The 15,382-nt window shown below is 42.0% G+C and overlaps 1 protein-coding gene across 1 annotated transcript in view; it reads left to right on the plus strand.

Moving 5' to 3' along the window:
* The window catches only part of KCNJ3 (potassium inwardly rectifying channel subfamily J member 3), a 257,569-nt gene that overhangs the window by 20,292 nt on the left and 221,895 nt on the right, over positions 1–15,382 (plus strand). Inside the window, exon 2 of the mRNA XM_056533752.1 lies at positions 9,224–9,440. Within this exon, the coding sequence (XP_056389727.1) occupies positions 9,224–9,440 (217 nt within the window). The remainder of the gene's footprint in view (positions 1–9,223; positions 9,441–15,382) is intronic.

Raw genomic sequence — 15,382 nt, forward strand, 5'->3', positions numbered from 1 at the left:
AGCGAACTCAGGAGCTGGGATCAATTCAGGACTTGCTGGACTCAGAATAGCTGGCATTTGGGCTGGAGATGTGGGAGACATGCTCGGCATTTGGGAGGCAGGTGTATAGACCGGAGCCAAGGGTGACAGGACTGGGACTGTAGTGGTGACTAACGTAGGTTGAACTAGTCCTGAGGTTGGAGACACACAGAAGATTGCCAGCTGGTTTGGAGAAAACATGGGGAAACCCATAGATGGGTGGATCCCTTCGCCAAGAACGTATTCCCTCTCAGGTCTGGCATCTGGAGGAGGTGGTACTGGGAGCACAGGCAGATCTTATTTGAGACAAAGCTTGATACGATTCTGATGGACAATCTGTGACTCATACCCAGGTTTCTGTACTCCATATACATCAGACTCAGGGTAAGGTATGGCCGTCACCGTGTAAGGTTCTGTCTCCCAGATGGAGTCCAATTTGTGAGTTCTTGGGAACGTTCGTAGCCGGACTTTATTACCCAATTGAAGGGTTTTGGCAGAGGCATGATAGAGGCTTCTTGGATCCTTCTCTGATGGTCAGAGTGCCACTCAAGAGAGGCTTGCGGAGAGTTATTGATCAGGGCCTGTAGCCCAAACGTGCGGTCTTTAGGCAACTGCCCATGTCGCCCCATCATCAAGTAGAAGGGAGTATACCCCATAAACCAATGGACTGTGTTATTATAGATCTCCAGCAACTCGGGCAGTAGTCAGGGCCACTCTTCTTGTCTTGACATAGAGGCTGCTCGCAGCATATGAATAAAGACTTGATTGATGTATTCACAGAGCCCATTCCGCTGAAGGTGGTAGGCGGTGGTCCGGAGCTTCTTGCAGGCATGGAATTGACATAGTTCATGGAAGAGTTGGGACTCAAAGGCTGTTCCACGGTCAGTTAGGACAGAATCCAGACACCCAAGGGTTTGCACCCATTTGGAGTAGAACATCTGGACCGCTGTCTTGGCTGTGAGATCTTTGACGGGTAGTATGACAACCCACTTGGAATAATGATACAATGTGGTGAAAGCATAGGTATACCTGGAGAGGGTTGGAGATAATTTCCCATGGTCTAGCGCAACCAACTGGTTTGGTCTGTCACTCTGGATGGAATGGAAGGGTGCTCTTGCATCCTTGCGCACATTCTTGGTGACGTTGTAGACTGCACGTTCACTGCACCATTTCTCAATGCCACTCCGCATTCTGATCCAATAGAATCTTCGCCTGACAGTAGCTTCAGTCTTGTGGACTCCAATGTGTCCCGACTGGTCATGATATGCGTTGAGGACCATCGCCGCATCTCATTGGGGAACCAGAATCTGATAAAGTCAATCACCAGAGACCAGATCCAAATAATTTCGGTACAACAGTCCTTTGTGCACAGTCGCTTCCTCTGTCACCACAGACATTTCAACATCTTAGTCACACTGGGCCCGGCGTAGACAGGTTGGTACCTTTTTCACCAGAAGGTAGTCCAACAGATCCCCCATGACTCGACTTTCATCTTGAAAAGTCTTCCAGGTGTATAGGTCTTCTTTAACCTTTTCAGACCAGGGTTCACTGTCCATGAGGGCGGTCACAACATTGTGGTTCACGAACCGTTGATAAAATGGGGGCATCTCCAAGTCTTCGACAGGTGGTTCTTTGCCGGGGTTCATCTGAGACAGTACATCGGCATTGACATTCGACTTGCCTCTTCTGTACTGGATGGTGAAACAGTAATTGGCTAATCATGAAGCTGTTCGATAGCACCCAACTTGGCAGTGTTCAGGTGAGCCAATGGGTTATTATCCATGTAGACAGTAAATGACGTGGCAGCCAAATAGTCCTTGAACTTTTCAGTCACGGCCCATACCAAGGCGAAAATTTCCAACTGGAATGAACTGTAATTAGCATTGTTCGTCTATGATCCTCGTAGGTTACTACTGGCATAGGCAATCACTACTTGGGACAGGACAGCTCCAAGACCTTCAAAACTGGCAAACCTGGAAGCTCCTAACATCTTTCACTGTGCACGGGGTAGGCCAGTTCTTGACAGCTTCCATCTTTTCAGGATTGGGCTGGACTCCCTCTTCGCTTATAACATGTCCCAAGTAATGGACTTGAGGTTTGAGCAAGTGACACTTTGATGGTTTGATCTTCAACCCATGATTCATCAAGACTTGAAAGACATCTGACAGATGACTGAGGTGTTCCTGGTAAGACTTAAAATACACGATGACATTGTCCAGGTACAACAACACACATTTTCGTAATTCAAATGACTCAGGCACCTTTCCATCAGATGCTGGAATGTATCAGGGGCATTACATAGCCTAAACAGCATACTTTTAAACTCTAACAACCCCATGGGTGTCATGAAGGTGGTCTTCTCCCGATTCTCCATGGCCATGGGCACTTGCCAGTGTCCGCTGGTCAAATCCAGCGTGGAGAAGTAAGCAGCAGACTCCTCGATCCTTGGCAAAGGATAAGCGTCCTTATGTGTGACATTGTTCAGCTTCCTGTAGTCGACACAGAAGCGAATGGTTCCATCTTTCTTTTTGACCAGGACAAGTGGTGCCGCCGAGGGACTCTGACTTTCTTGTATTAAATACACCTCTTTCATTTCGGTCAGCATCTCCTTGACAGTCTGGTACATGCCTGGCGAGACTGGGCAGTGCCTTTCCTTGATAGGTGGGCTGCCGCCTGTGAGGATATGGTGCTGAGTCATTGAAGTCTTCCCAAAGTCTGTGGGGTGTTTACTGATAGCTTCCTGATACTTTTGGGCAACATTGATGACTCCATTGACTCCATGGGTGAGTGTTCGCTTCCAGCTGGGTCAGGTGACCTACATGAGGGGCATAAAACCAGGAGTGCAGGGTGATCTTTTTTGATGGCCAGAGCACTCCTAGGTAAATAAGGAGCGGCCACCCCAACCCCCAATAATATATATATATATATATATATATATATATATATATATATATATATATATAATTTCTTTTTTTTCCATTTTCATATATTTATCTGGCATATTCTTGGTGTAATGTTACTCAAGTGAGTGGACAGTTGTCATGTAATATCATGGTATATTTAACTGGAGCTGTTGGTTAAGTCGACAAGATGTTCTTCCCGTTGTCAGTCACCATGGTTCCTATTTCCAGTTTTCGAGGAGTAAGCCATGCTCTGAATTCTTTATGAATTACTTAGCAGTTCCTCCCCTGTGTGACTCTGTTCGCCAAGGCAAACCATGTGAAGAACAGCGTGACACCGTCATGCCCTGCACACATGGTATGCTGAAGGGGCACCGAGACATGTCTGTGCAGTGGAAGTGGATGAGGAGGCGGAGCCGCACACTGTCACTGGACCAACGGCCTGAGAGCGTGGTAGAGGAAGCGACGTGACCTGTCCAAGTTGCTGTTGTGGCTGTGCAGGAACCACATTCAACCAGTGGGCCGTAAAGGACATGTATTGTCCCTGACCATAGTTACAGCTCCAGATATGCTTGATAAAAAACTGCCACACGGCTGAGTAGCTGATTTTCCCACCGACAGTCTGCACTGATTGACTGCTGCTGCCACCGTCTCCAGGAGTCCCCATTCCACTAACTCCTGGGAAGGTAGGCTGCCGCAAAGCAGGTGGTCTCCCCGGGCACGTTTGGCTACAGAATTTCCACTTCCGCCACAATGCTGACTGCCAACCATGCTACCACCTGGCTGGCTCAGCTGCTGCCTCACGGGCAACCTGCAACCCTTTTTTCCTGATGATAATGAATCCCCTTCTGCACCCAGCTCCCAATTGTGATCGGCTTCATCATCGACAAGTGTCTGCACGTCACTGATGTCCTCCTCAGGTTCCTCAACAGTGTCTGCTTCAGGACCCTGAACGCTGGCAACACCGCCTCCCACGTCACTCTCCGCATCACTACTTGCCCGCCTAGAGGAGGAAGCGGCAGATGTCTCTTCCATTTCTTGGCTGGGCAGTAGCTACTGACTGTCTTCTATTAGGGTTGTGCCTGAGGAACCCACCGACTGTTGACTGGGGGTATCAGATGTCCCTTGTGATGTAGTGGATGACTGTGTTGTTAATCAATCAATGACAGCAGATGGGTTGCTGGTCAAGACATGACCGCTAGCTGATACCGGGAGCTCAGGCCACTCGTTGCGACTCCTGCTGCCACTTGCCCCTAGACTGCTGCGACCTCTGCCTGCGCATGATGAATTTAGGCATCTGCAACTCCGCTGTGCACTTCCTGGCACTTCCCTGATTGACATACTTAGTGCATATATGAGGGGAGTACAATAGTATAATACGCTTCACTACATTGAAAACAGTAGTTGTCTAGAACAGCAGCAGGTGGGCACTTTAGTCATTTCTCAGTATCTATGCCCTTAACCGATTAACAGGTACAAAATAGTACACTACTTAGATGTAGGTACAGTGGGGATCAAAAGTTTGGGCACCCCAGGTAAAAATTTGTATTAATGTGCATAAAGAAGCCAAGGAAAGATGGAAAAATCTCCAAAAGGCATCAAATTGCAGATTAGACATTCTTATAATATGTCAACAAAAGTTAGATTTTATTTCCATCATTTACACTTTCAAAATAACAGGAAAAAAAATGGCATCTGCAAAAGTTTGGGCACCCTGCAGAGTTAATATCTTGTACTGCCCCCTTTGGCAAGTATCACAGCTTGTAAATGCTTTTGTAGCCAGCCAAGAGTCTTTAAATTCTTGTTTGAGGTATCTTTGCCTATTCTTCCTAACAAAAATATTCTAGTTCTTTGAGATTTCTTGGCTGTCTGTCAAGATCTATCCATAGATTTTCAATTATGTTGAGGTCAGGAGATTGTGAAGGCCATGGCAAAACCTTCAGTTCATGCCTCTTGATGTAATCCCCCATGGATTTCAAGGTGTGTTTAGGAAGCCATCCTCTCTTTAACTTCAGCTTTTTCACAGATGGCATCATGTTAGTATCCAAATTTTGCTGAAATTTTATTGAATTCATTTTTCCTTTTACTCGTGAGAGGTTCCCTGTGCCACTGGCTGCAATACAACCCCAAAGCATGATTGATTCACCCACATGCTTAACAGTTGGACAGAGGTTCTTTTCATTAAATTATGTTCCCCTTCTTCTCTAAACGTACCTTTGCTCATTCTGGCCAAAAAGTTCAATTTGAACCTCATTGGTCCACAGAACTTGTTTCCAAAATGCCTCAGGCTTGTCTATATGTTCATTTGCAAAGTTCAAACGCTGATTTTGTGTGGTGAGGACATAGAAGAGGTTTTCTTCTGATGACTCTTCCATGAAGACCATATTTGTACAAGTATCTTTTTTAGTGGAATAGTGTACCACAACTCCAGTGTCAGCCAGATCTTTCTGGAGGGATTGTGCAGTCAAACGTGGGTTTTGAATTGTTTTTCTCACAATCCTGCGAGCTATTCTGTCTGATATTTTTCTTGGTCTTCCAGATCTTGCTTTAACTTCCACTGTTCCCGATGACTGCCATTTCTTAATTACATTCTGAACAGAGGATATTGACATCTGAAAATGTTTTGCTATCTTCTTATAGCCTTCTCCAGCTTTGTGAGGGTCAACTATTTTCAGTTTCAGATTTCTAGACAACTGCTTAGAAGAACCCATGGTGCTGATTGTTGGTGCAAGGTCAGATGAATCTGGGCATTTAAAACCTTTGAGATTGACATCTGGTCTTCCCAGACAAGGATTGAGAACAATCCATGACACTGGCAGGTCTCAGTTTTGCAAAAGTTTAGTAAAATCTAACTTTTGTTGACATATTATAAGAATGTCTAATCTGTAATTTGATGCCTTTGGAGATTTTTCCATCTTTCCTTGGCTTCTTTATGCACATTAATACAATTTTTTTTCCTGGGGTGCCCAAACTTCTGATCCCCACTGTAGGGGGTATGCACTTATTAGGGCAGACAAAAATACTACAGTACGCTTAACAAAACGTATTGCATTTAAAACACCAGCCGATGATTACTTTTGGCTGTCCTTTCACAATATCTAGGCCCTTGACAGATTAACAGGTACAAAATAGTACACTATTTAGATGTACGAATGTGGTATGCACTTATGAGGGCAGAAAATTGCGCTACAGTACGCTTAAAAAATTGTATTGGAGTAAAACACCAGTCGGTGATAACTTTTGGCTGTCCTTTCACAGTATCTAGGCCGTGGACAGATTAACAGGTACACAATAGTACACTACTTAGATGTAGGTATGTGGTATGCACTCATGAGGGCAATAAAATGCGCTACAGTACATTTAAATAAGTATCTGACTAAAACACCAGCCGGTGAGAACTTTTACCTGGACTTTCACAGTATCTAGGCCCTTGAGAGTTTAACAGGACCAAAATAGTACACTACTTAGATGTAGGTATGTGGTATGCATTTATGAGGGCAGCAAAATGCGCTACAGTACGCTTAAAAAACATATTGGAGTAAAACACCAGCCGGTGATTACTTTTGGCTGTCCTTTCACAGTATCTAGGCCCTTGACAGATTAAAAGGTACAAAATAGTACACTACTTATATGTAGGTATGTGGTATGCACTTATGAGGGCAGAAAAATGTGCCACAGTACGCTTAAAAAAACGTATGGGAGTAAAACACCAGACGGTGATTACTTTTGGCTGTTCTTTCACAGTATCTAGGCCCTTGACAGATTAACAGGTACAAAATAGTACACTATTTAGATGTAGGTTTGTGGTATGCACTTATGAGGGCAGAAAAATTTGCTAAAGTACGCTTAAAATGTATTATTTTTGCATAACACCAGCAGTACACAACAAAAGCTGCTCTCTGTCAAAATTGCTCTCTGTCAAAGACTATTAGGAATGGACTGCTGGGTATTATAACTTCTACAGACTAGTATAACCAGTAGATGATTTGTTGTGTAACAAAGACACAGAATTGCGCTGAAAAATTATTCCTACCTCCCCTGCTAAGGTTTATGAAGTTGAGGCAGCTTGTTGAAATGTACAAGGCAACACACAGCTCTCTGCTCCCTTCTGTAATACAATGCTGTAGAAAGTGACTGGGAGGTTACTGGCTGCAGTAAAAATCCTTTTCAGTGGAAAAAAGCATTGCTCTCTGTCCACCAGAACACTGATTTGACTAGGAGGTGAGACGCTGCTGGAAAAAGCTTTTGTGTGTAAGGGTGCATTCACACCACGTTTTTGCAATACAGTTCCCGTATACGTTTTATATGTGAAAACCGTATGGAACCGTATTGGAAAACGTATGCATTGACTCTCCATTGAAAACCGTATGCCAAAAGATGCATCAGGTTGTGTCCGTTTTGCATCCTGTACGGTTTTGTCAGGTTTTTTTCCTGTACCCAAAACTGTAGTCTACCACGGTTTTAGGTCCGGTTGAAAAACTGTATTGAACCGTATACCTATTTTTTAACATGAGAGTCAATGGGAACCATACAGAACTGTATGTGCATACTGTTCCATCCGGTTTTCACCATACGGTTTTTGACTTTGCACAGTTTTTTTTCTTGGAATTTCAATCAAACAAGTAAAATTTTATTCAAAATGGAGTGAAAAGCTAAAAACGTACACGTTTTTTTCTTAAAAAACGGATGCAACCGGATGTCAGTTTTCAAACCGTATACGGTTTTAGACTGTATACGGGTTAAAATTTGTACACACGTTTTGATACAGTTTAGTCAGGTTTTGAGGAATCCGTTTTTCCTCAAACACCTGATACGGGAACTGTATTGCAAAAACGTGGTGTGCTGTCCCGTGACATCACAGGGGTGGCTTGCTGCTTATAGGCTGCATCCTGCATGTGATTCAGGGTCATCCTGGCTAATGTTGTTTCTGCCTTCCCAGAGTTCCTTGCCCCATGTCCTCACATGTGGATCCACCATTTTAGATGCCCTGGAGCCTGGACTGCACTAAATAGAGTTTAATAAAACAATTTGCGCGATAGAATCACGGCGATATGCACATTTGTTGCAAATTGAATTTTTCCTGAAATTTGTAACGAATTCGGATTTGTTAGCTTCGGATTCACTCATCTCTACCGGTTAAATTTTTTTTTATATATATTATGGTTCAATTAAATTAATAGGTCAGTTTAGCTGAATATGTTTGGATTAGTTGGATATGGACCTCTATTGGATCATCTTTTCTATCTTTCTTTTATTGTATCTTATTAAAGTTTACCTGTTGCTTTAAAAAACTTTAATTGGTCAGGGTCTGAGTGTTTAGACCCCGACCAATTGCTAGAATGATCAGGGAGAGAAAAGCGGCTGACCGAGACAATCCCATAGATTTACATAGTACGCTTGTCTTGCTTAACGCACTCTTCTCTCAGCTAGTTGTAGCTATCAGTCATGGCCCGAACACTCAGACCTCGATCAATCAAACTTTTTGACATGTCTCTACAACACATCAAAGGTTTTTTTTATTTATTTATTTTATTTTTTTATTTTTTTAGGTGACAGTGCCCATTTAAGAAATTTGTAGAAATAGGGAACTAGGATAGAATAAGAGCATAGGGAACATGTTTGGATACATTTGTTATACTTTTTATCTGGAATGACAGATTTACTTTGCAACAAAGAAATATTCATAAAAAACTAACAAAACACTAGAGCTGTTGGTTTAGCCAATTACTTTGTTTTCTTTATATATTTTGTGGTTCAATTAAATTAATTGGTCAGTTTTAAATTTAAATGGGCAATAAAGTTGCCATGGTCTAAATGTTACCTCCGCTAAGTGTTCTTTTTTTTTTATTTATCTGTGTAATGGTATGATGGATGTTGTTTTATTGTATCATTTATAATCCCATGTGTAATGAGGTCTTTTGGGATCCATTGGTGTGTCCCTAATTTTGACGGGCAGAATGATGCTGTATGCTGTGCTATTTTTCCTTTCAAATCAGGTGGAAGTAAAGATGGTGGTAGTGTGAACACAGTTTTATCCTGTACGACCCCCCATAAATGTTTATTATGGGGTTATTTGTTATTTTATGCCATGTTTGGCTTGCTTTTCTTGCCAGCATTAAAACCCTTTTAACATTTCAGAAACCCGTCAAGAATATTTCATTTAGCCGTGTAAGTGAAAAACACAACCCAGGATGTGTCTGATATAATTGAAACTGTCAGATTTTAGCAGTGATGTAGTGTGATGTCAGCTTGTCATGAAAACTGTTGTCCGGGTGTTAATGTTCTTCTCTCTTCTGTGTTTCCAGTCCCGGCAGACACCGGAGGGCGAGTTTCTCCCTCTCGATCAACTTGAACTCGATGTAGGATTTAGCACAGGGGCGGATCAGCTTTTTCTGGTTTCTCCTCTTACAATCTGCCATGTGATTGACGCCAAAAGCCCCTTCTACGACCTCTCCCAGCGGTCCATGCAGACTGAGCAGTTTGAGATTGTCGTCATCCTGGAGGGTATTGTGGAAACTACAGGTAAGTCACCTTTTATATTTCCTGATTTATAAATACAGATGTACAATGAAAACCTCTCCAAAAGTCCACCTCTTGGAGAAGACCGCCCCTTTTTCCAGGCCCGATTTTGTGTGATGAAATTTCAGACCACCATAGATTATGTATGTCTTTTGAGAAGACCACCACCATAGAAGAACAGTTTTCTGTACAATTTTGGGGGGTTTTATTAAAGAGATTTTACTGTATATGTTACAGCAAACCTTATTCTTTGTTATTTTTATTTTTTTTATGCTATTTGAATTTTAGTCACGTCTGTATATTCTTTTGCTAGTCCAACTTCATAGCCTTCCATAGGGGGCAGTATTGGGTCTTATGTGCAACAAGGAACCATTTTGTAAGCCATTTGGTTCCTTGTGAAGTTTTCTTGGGGTAGGATGTGGCATTTTATGGGCCTTTTTTTCTCAGTTTATTTTTATTACTATTTAAAACTATTTAAATTTAATTGAAAAAAATTATTATAAAAAATTGGAAAAAAGTTTAATTAAAACAAAATGATTTAAAATGCTATTTTGGATAGGGTGACACGTGCCATATTTTGCTGCATATTTATTGCTGCATAATTTCCTACCCATTGAAGTCAATAGGTAGCAAAATCAGCCTTAAAGTATGCAGCAAAATATGACACATGCGACCCTAACCTTAAAATGGTCCTTGTTATTTAAAAAATGTTATAAGTGTCCTAGAGACATGTCAAATGTTTTGGTTGGCAGGGGTCTAAGTGTCCACACCTTCACCGATCAGGAAAGTAAGCAGGGAAAACTCTGCACATCCGGAGTCCTCAGAGAATGTGTGAAGCACAAACCTGATTTCCTTTTCGGTGAAGGTGTGGACCCTCAGACCCCCACAGATCAAAACTTTTGACCTGTCCAAGCAACAGTGACCATTAAAATTGTCAAAAAATTTTTACTGGAAAATTACCTGAAAGATTGTGTTCATTATCAGGGATTTTTCTCTATGTGTGATAGGTAGAGAGTATATGATGTACGTTGATTTTACTGTATTGAGCCTTTGCTGTCTACGATTATGGAAGCATTTTGTCAAAGACGTGAAAGTACAGAATACTTACCTTGGCAATTTGATGCATAGTTGGTTGTACTGAAATACAGCGGGTATGGTCATGAAGTTTTTATAGTCTCTTGGGCTATAAATATATATGTACTTTGATCTGTTTGCCAAGTTTATGACAATAATGATTGTTCTGTGCCTTGTCTGTGCTATGGATATGAAACATAATATTCCATATGCACCTGATGCCTACTGGAAGCATGAAGACTCCTGGACGCATATGTATTTTGTGCAACAGCATCCCTACCTACCATGGGCCATTTATAATAATTCTAGGGACTTTTGTAGCCTCTAAAGCTGCTGGACCATGGCTGGACTGCTACCAATGCCCCCATATAACTGCAACCCTTGAAACAATTATAGCCCAAGCTGCACTTGCCTCATTGGACATGTCAAAAGTTTTGATCAGTCTGGGTCTAAGTATTCAGACCCCAAACAATCTCTAGAATTAGCCCGTAAAAGCCTATGATAGGCATTTTCTGTCCTGGCTCTGTGTCATATGACTGAGTTGGTCTCATAATTTAAAGGGGTTATCCAGGATTAGAAAAGCAGAGCTATTGTTTTCCAAAAAAAAAAAAAAAAACACCACATCTGTGTAGTATTGCAGCTTAGTTCCATTAAAGTGAATGTCAAGTTGTGGACAGGTGTGGTGCTGTTTTTCAAAAAAAAATCTCTGGTTTTCAAGTCCTGGATAACCCCTTTAAAGGAGATCTCCAGTATTGAAAAACGTATCCCCTATCCTAAGGATAGGGGATAAATTTCAGATCGTACGGGGCCCCGTCAGTCCGCGGGAAGGAGAAGTGTCGACCACCGCACGAAGCGGCAGCCGATACGCCGCCTTAATACAACTCTATAGGAGATCCGGAGCACTGCCTTCATCAATCTCCAGCTCTGCCATAGCCCTGTATTGAGGGGGTGTGTCGGTCACCGCTTTGTGCGGTGGTCGACATGCGCTATCTGGCCGGAGAGCCGGGGCCCCGTACGCAAGATTGCGGGGGGTCCCAGTGGTCGGAACCCCCGTGATCTGAAACATAGTGAATATGCGAATTTCGTGAACATAGGACGAATATTCGTCAATATATTCGCAAAATATTGGGAATTCGAATATGGCCCCTGCTGCTCATCACTAGTCCCTAGGATTTGTCAAATGTTTTTTGTTTTATCTGCCTATCCAAGGGAAGAAGGGTAATAGGGTTACCTAGGGGGGAAAATATTTTTTTCCATATAGTAATTTGATTTGTATATACTGAAATATGTGTATGCTTATTTGATTTTATATACTGAAACATAAATGTGTACAAAATATAGCTTCTTCAAAGGGGTTATCAAGGAATAGGAAAAAATTAGCTATTTTCTTCTAAAAATCACAAAACCCCTGTCCCCAGGTTGTGTGTGGTATTACAACTTGGTTCGATTCACTTCAATGGAACTGAGCCGTAATACCACATACAACCGGAGGACAGGAGTGGTGCTGTTTTTTAAATAAGTAATCTCAGTTTTTTTTTTTCTGATCATGATAACCCCTTTAAATAGGCCACTGGAGAAGAGAATATTATACTAAATAATATTAATATTCCGCGTTTATTTCCCAGTGTTTGGTCTGACACTCCCATCCCCGGTATCTATTTGGTTAAAACTTCTTACAAATCCAATTTGGCACATCCCCGGCACCAGTCATGCTGTAATAAACAATGGCTAATTACTTTTATGTAGCAAAAGCTACCGAGTGATTTAGTTGTGTTTTGTATTTCGCTGCGTCTTGCTCATACCATCTGCTTTGAATTAAATACCTCAGGAATAGTCTGACTATTTGATAACTCCAGATGAAGATGTCAATTTGCATATTTTAAGTTTTATAACAGAACACCTTTTTTTGAGGGGGGGGGGGCGGGGCGGGGTGAATAAATTCTAGAGAATGTCATATGTTAGATTCTTGATCATGTCCATGGGTATCGGTTGGGTCATAATTCATAATTCAAGTGTTGCTCCACTTTTAATTATGTTTACTGATGTAAGGGTGGGTTCACACTACGTTTTGTCCCATACGGGAGCGCATACGGCAGGAGGGAGCTAAAAGCTCGCGCTCCCGTATGTGACCATATGCGCTCCCGTATGTCATTCATTTCAATGATCCGACCGGAGTGAAACGTTCGGTCCGGTCGGCTCATTTTTGCGCCGTATGCGCTTTTACAACCGGACCTAAAACTGTGGTCAACCACGGTTTTAGGTCCGGTTGGAAAAGCGCATACGGCCCAAAAATGAGCCGACCGGACCGAACGTTTCACTCCGGTCGGCTCATTGAAATGAATGACATACGGGAGCGCATGGACAAGCCTGATGCTGCTGCAGGACTAGTTAGTGTCTTGGTAGGTATGGGGACCCCTAGTGGTGAGATTGCCGCTTAGTCACAGGAGTTGGGTTGCAATACAATCTGTGGAGAGCAAGTCTTTTGGTAATCTGTGTGCCATATCTCTAGGCCCAGCCTGAAGCTCTGGGAGGTCCTAAATGTGCTATAGGGTCTTTTCTCAAACTTCACTACAAAGTCTCTCAACAATCTTCTGAAATTTACTAGATGTTGATCTGGGATGTTTAGGCTTATCTTCATAGGATTGGTACTGAGGTTGGACCCATCTAATGGAAAGTGGGAGATTAGGTGCTCCTAACCCTTTCTCACTCTCATACTAACGAGACTAGTTTTAACAGGATTCTCTTAGTTTACAATATGCAATACACAGTAACAACAGTGAAAATATCCTACAACCAACATTGCAGTATAACAGGACCCTGTAGTTGTACACTGCATAATGGAGACATGAAGAACATGATCTAACAATGAAAAAAGGCCACAAGGGGCATAGCTATAAGGTGTATACCTCTTGTAATCTGTGTCCCCTAATAGCATGATAGTTTATTATTATTGATTTATTTATTTTATTGTACAAGTTAAAACATATATAATTGACATCAGATATAGATTGATATAATTGTAATTTTAAATTGAAATAATTATAATAACATTTTAACAATTTTATTGGTGTTGAATTAAAGGAATTTTGCAAATGTTGGTTAAAATGATGATGTCTAATGTTTGTACTTTTGTACTTGCAGACATGGAAAAGTATAACTATAATTTAGAATATTCTGTAATAATGTGCATGATAGATAACAAGTGCATCTTAATAAGAGATCTGTAATTTGTAATGAGGTCATCACTTACTCTAATTACTTTATAAAGAAATAATGAATTACATAAGATCTGCTTAACCCGGTGTTACTGCAGAATTGAATACAAAGGTAGAAAAGCTTAATATATGCATTGTGAATTTTTTTTGATTTTAAAATAAATTTATTTGGTTCGGGAGGAGATTATGAATAAACCTTAAAGTGATGCTAGCATAGAAATATAAAACAAAGTCAGTCGTAAAGACTCCTGTAAATCTACTGACTCACGTCATGGATAAATTGCAATCTTTTATTCCCCCTTTAAGCTGGGGGCTCACTCTGGATCCTTTTACTCTGTGTTATGCTGTGTCCGTAGAGGTACATATCAGGGAAGACCCTTGGAACGTATGCTTAGGGCAGATTCCTTTTAGTGTCATCCATCATATATAGGGACCCCTTGTAAAAAAACATATACCATGCAATATACTTCATTTTGCAGCATCCAATGAAAAAGCGTGAAATTCTGTACTATTCCATCTAGCAGACCTCACTGCATACATCACATATGGAGGCCAAAAAAAGACACATTTGTCAACCCAACTTTATGGGTTGGATCTAAACCTGGGACCTCAATGTTGCAAATTTTAAAGAGGTACTCTGCTGCTTGACATGTTATCCCCTATCCAAAGGGGGCCCCCCCGTGATGGCACTGGCTTCATGCAGCAGTGGTCGTGACTTCTCGGCCACCCCCCTCGTGATGACACGCTACACCCCCTCCATTTATTTCTGTGGGAGGGGGCGCGTCGGCCGAAATCCCCCCTCCCATAGAAGTGAATGGAGGGGGCGGGGCATCATGAGGGGGCATGGCAGTGACATCACGATCACAGCATCCGGTTTTGATCGTTCTAAACAAAATGTTCAGAACACTGGAGTACTGGAGTACCCCTTTAACTCCTTAACGACGCAGGAAGCTCCCATGATATAATGTCATATCGGTCGGGACCCGTGGCTAATACCGGACATCACCGATCGCGGTGATGCCCAGTATTAACCCTTCAGACGCGACTTTCAAAGTTGACCTCTGCCTCTGAAGTGGAACTGAAAGCATCCCGGCAGCTCGGTGGTGCTGTACAGGACCACCACTGAGAAATCACGGCGTCCCAAACAGCTTGCAGGACACCAGGAGGATCCCTGCCTGCCTCCTGCGTGTCCAATCGTCGAATGACTGCTCCATGCCTGAGATCCAGGCCAGAGCAGTCGAGTGGCGATAACACTGATCAGTGCCATGTTAAAACAAAAATGTACAGATAAAAACTTCAAATGATGGCGCCAAAAATTAGCCCTCATACATCCCCATATGCGGAAAAATGAAAAAAAAGTTATAGGGGTCAGAAGAGGACATTTTTAAACGTATACATTTTCCTGCATGTAATTATGATTTTTTCCAGAAGTACGACAAAATCAAACCTATATAAGTAGGATATTATTTTAACCGTATGGACCTACAGAATAAAGAGATGGTGTCATTTTTACCAAAAAATGCACTGCGTAGAAACGGAAGCCCCCAAAAGTAACAAAATGGCGTTTTTTCTTCAATTTTGTCGCACAATGATTTTTTTTGCCATTTCGACATGGATTGTGCATAAAATGACTGTCACTGCAAAGTAGAATTGGTG

This window comes from Hyla sarda, chromosome 8, assembly GCF_029499605.1.
Source record: "Hyla sarda isolate aHylSar1 chromosome 8, aHylSar1.hap1, whole genome shotgun sequence".
NCBI lineage: Eukaryota > Metazoa > Chordata > Amphibia > Anura > Hylidae > Hyla > Hyla sarda.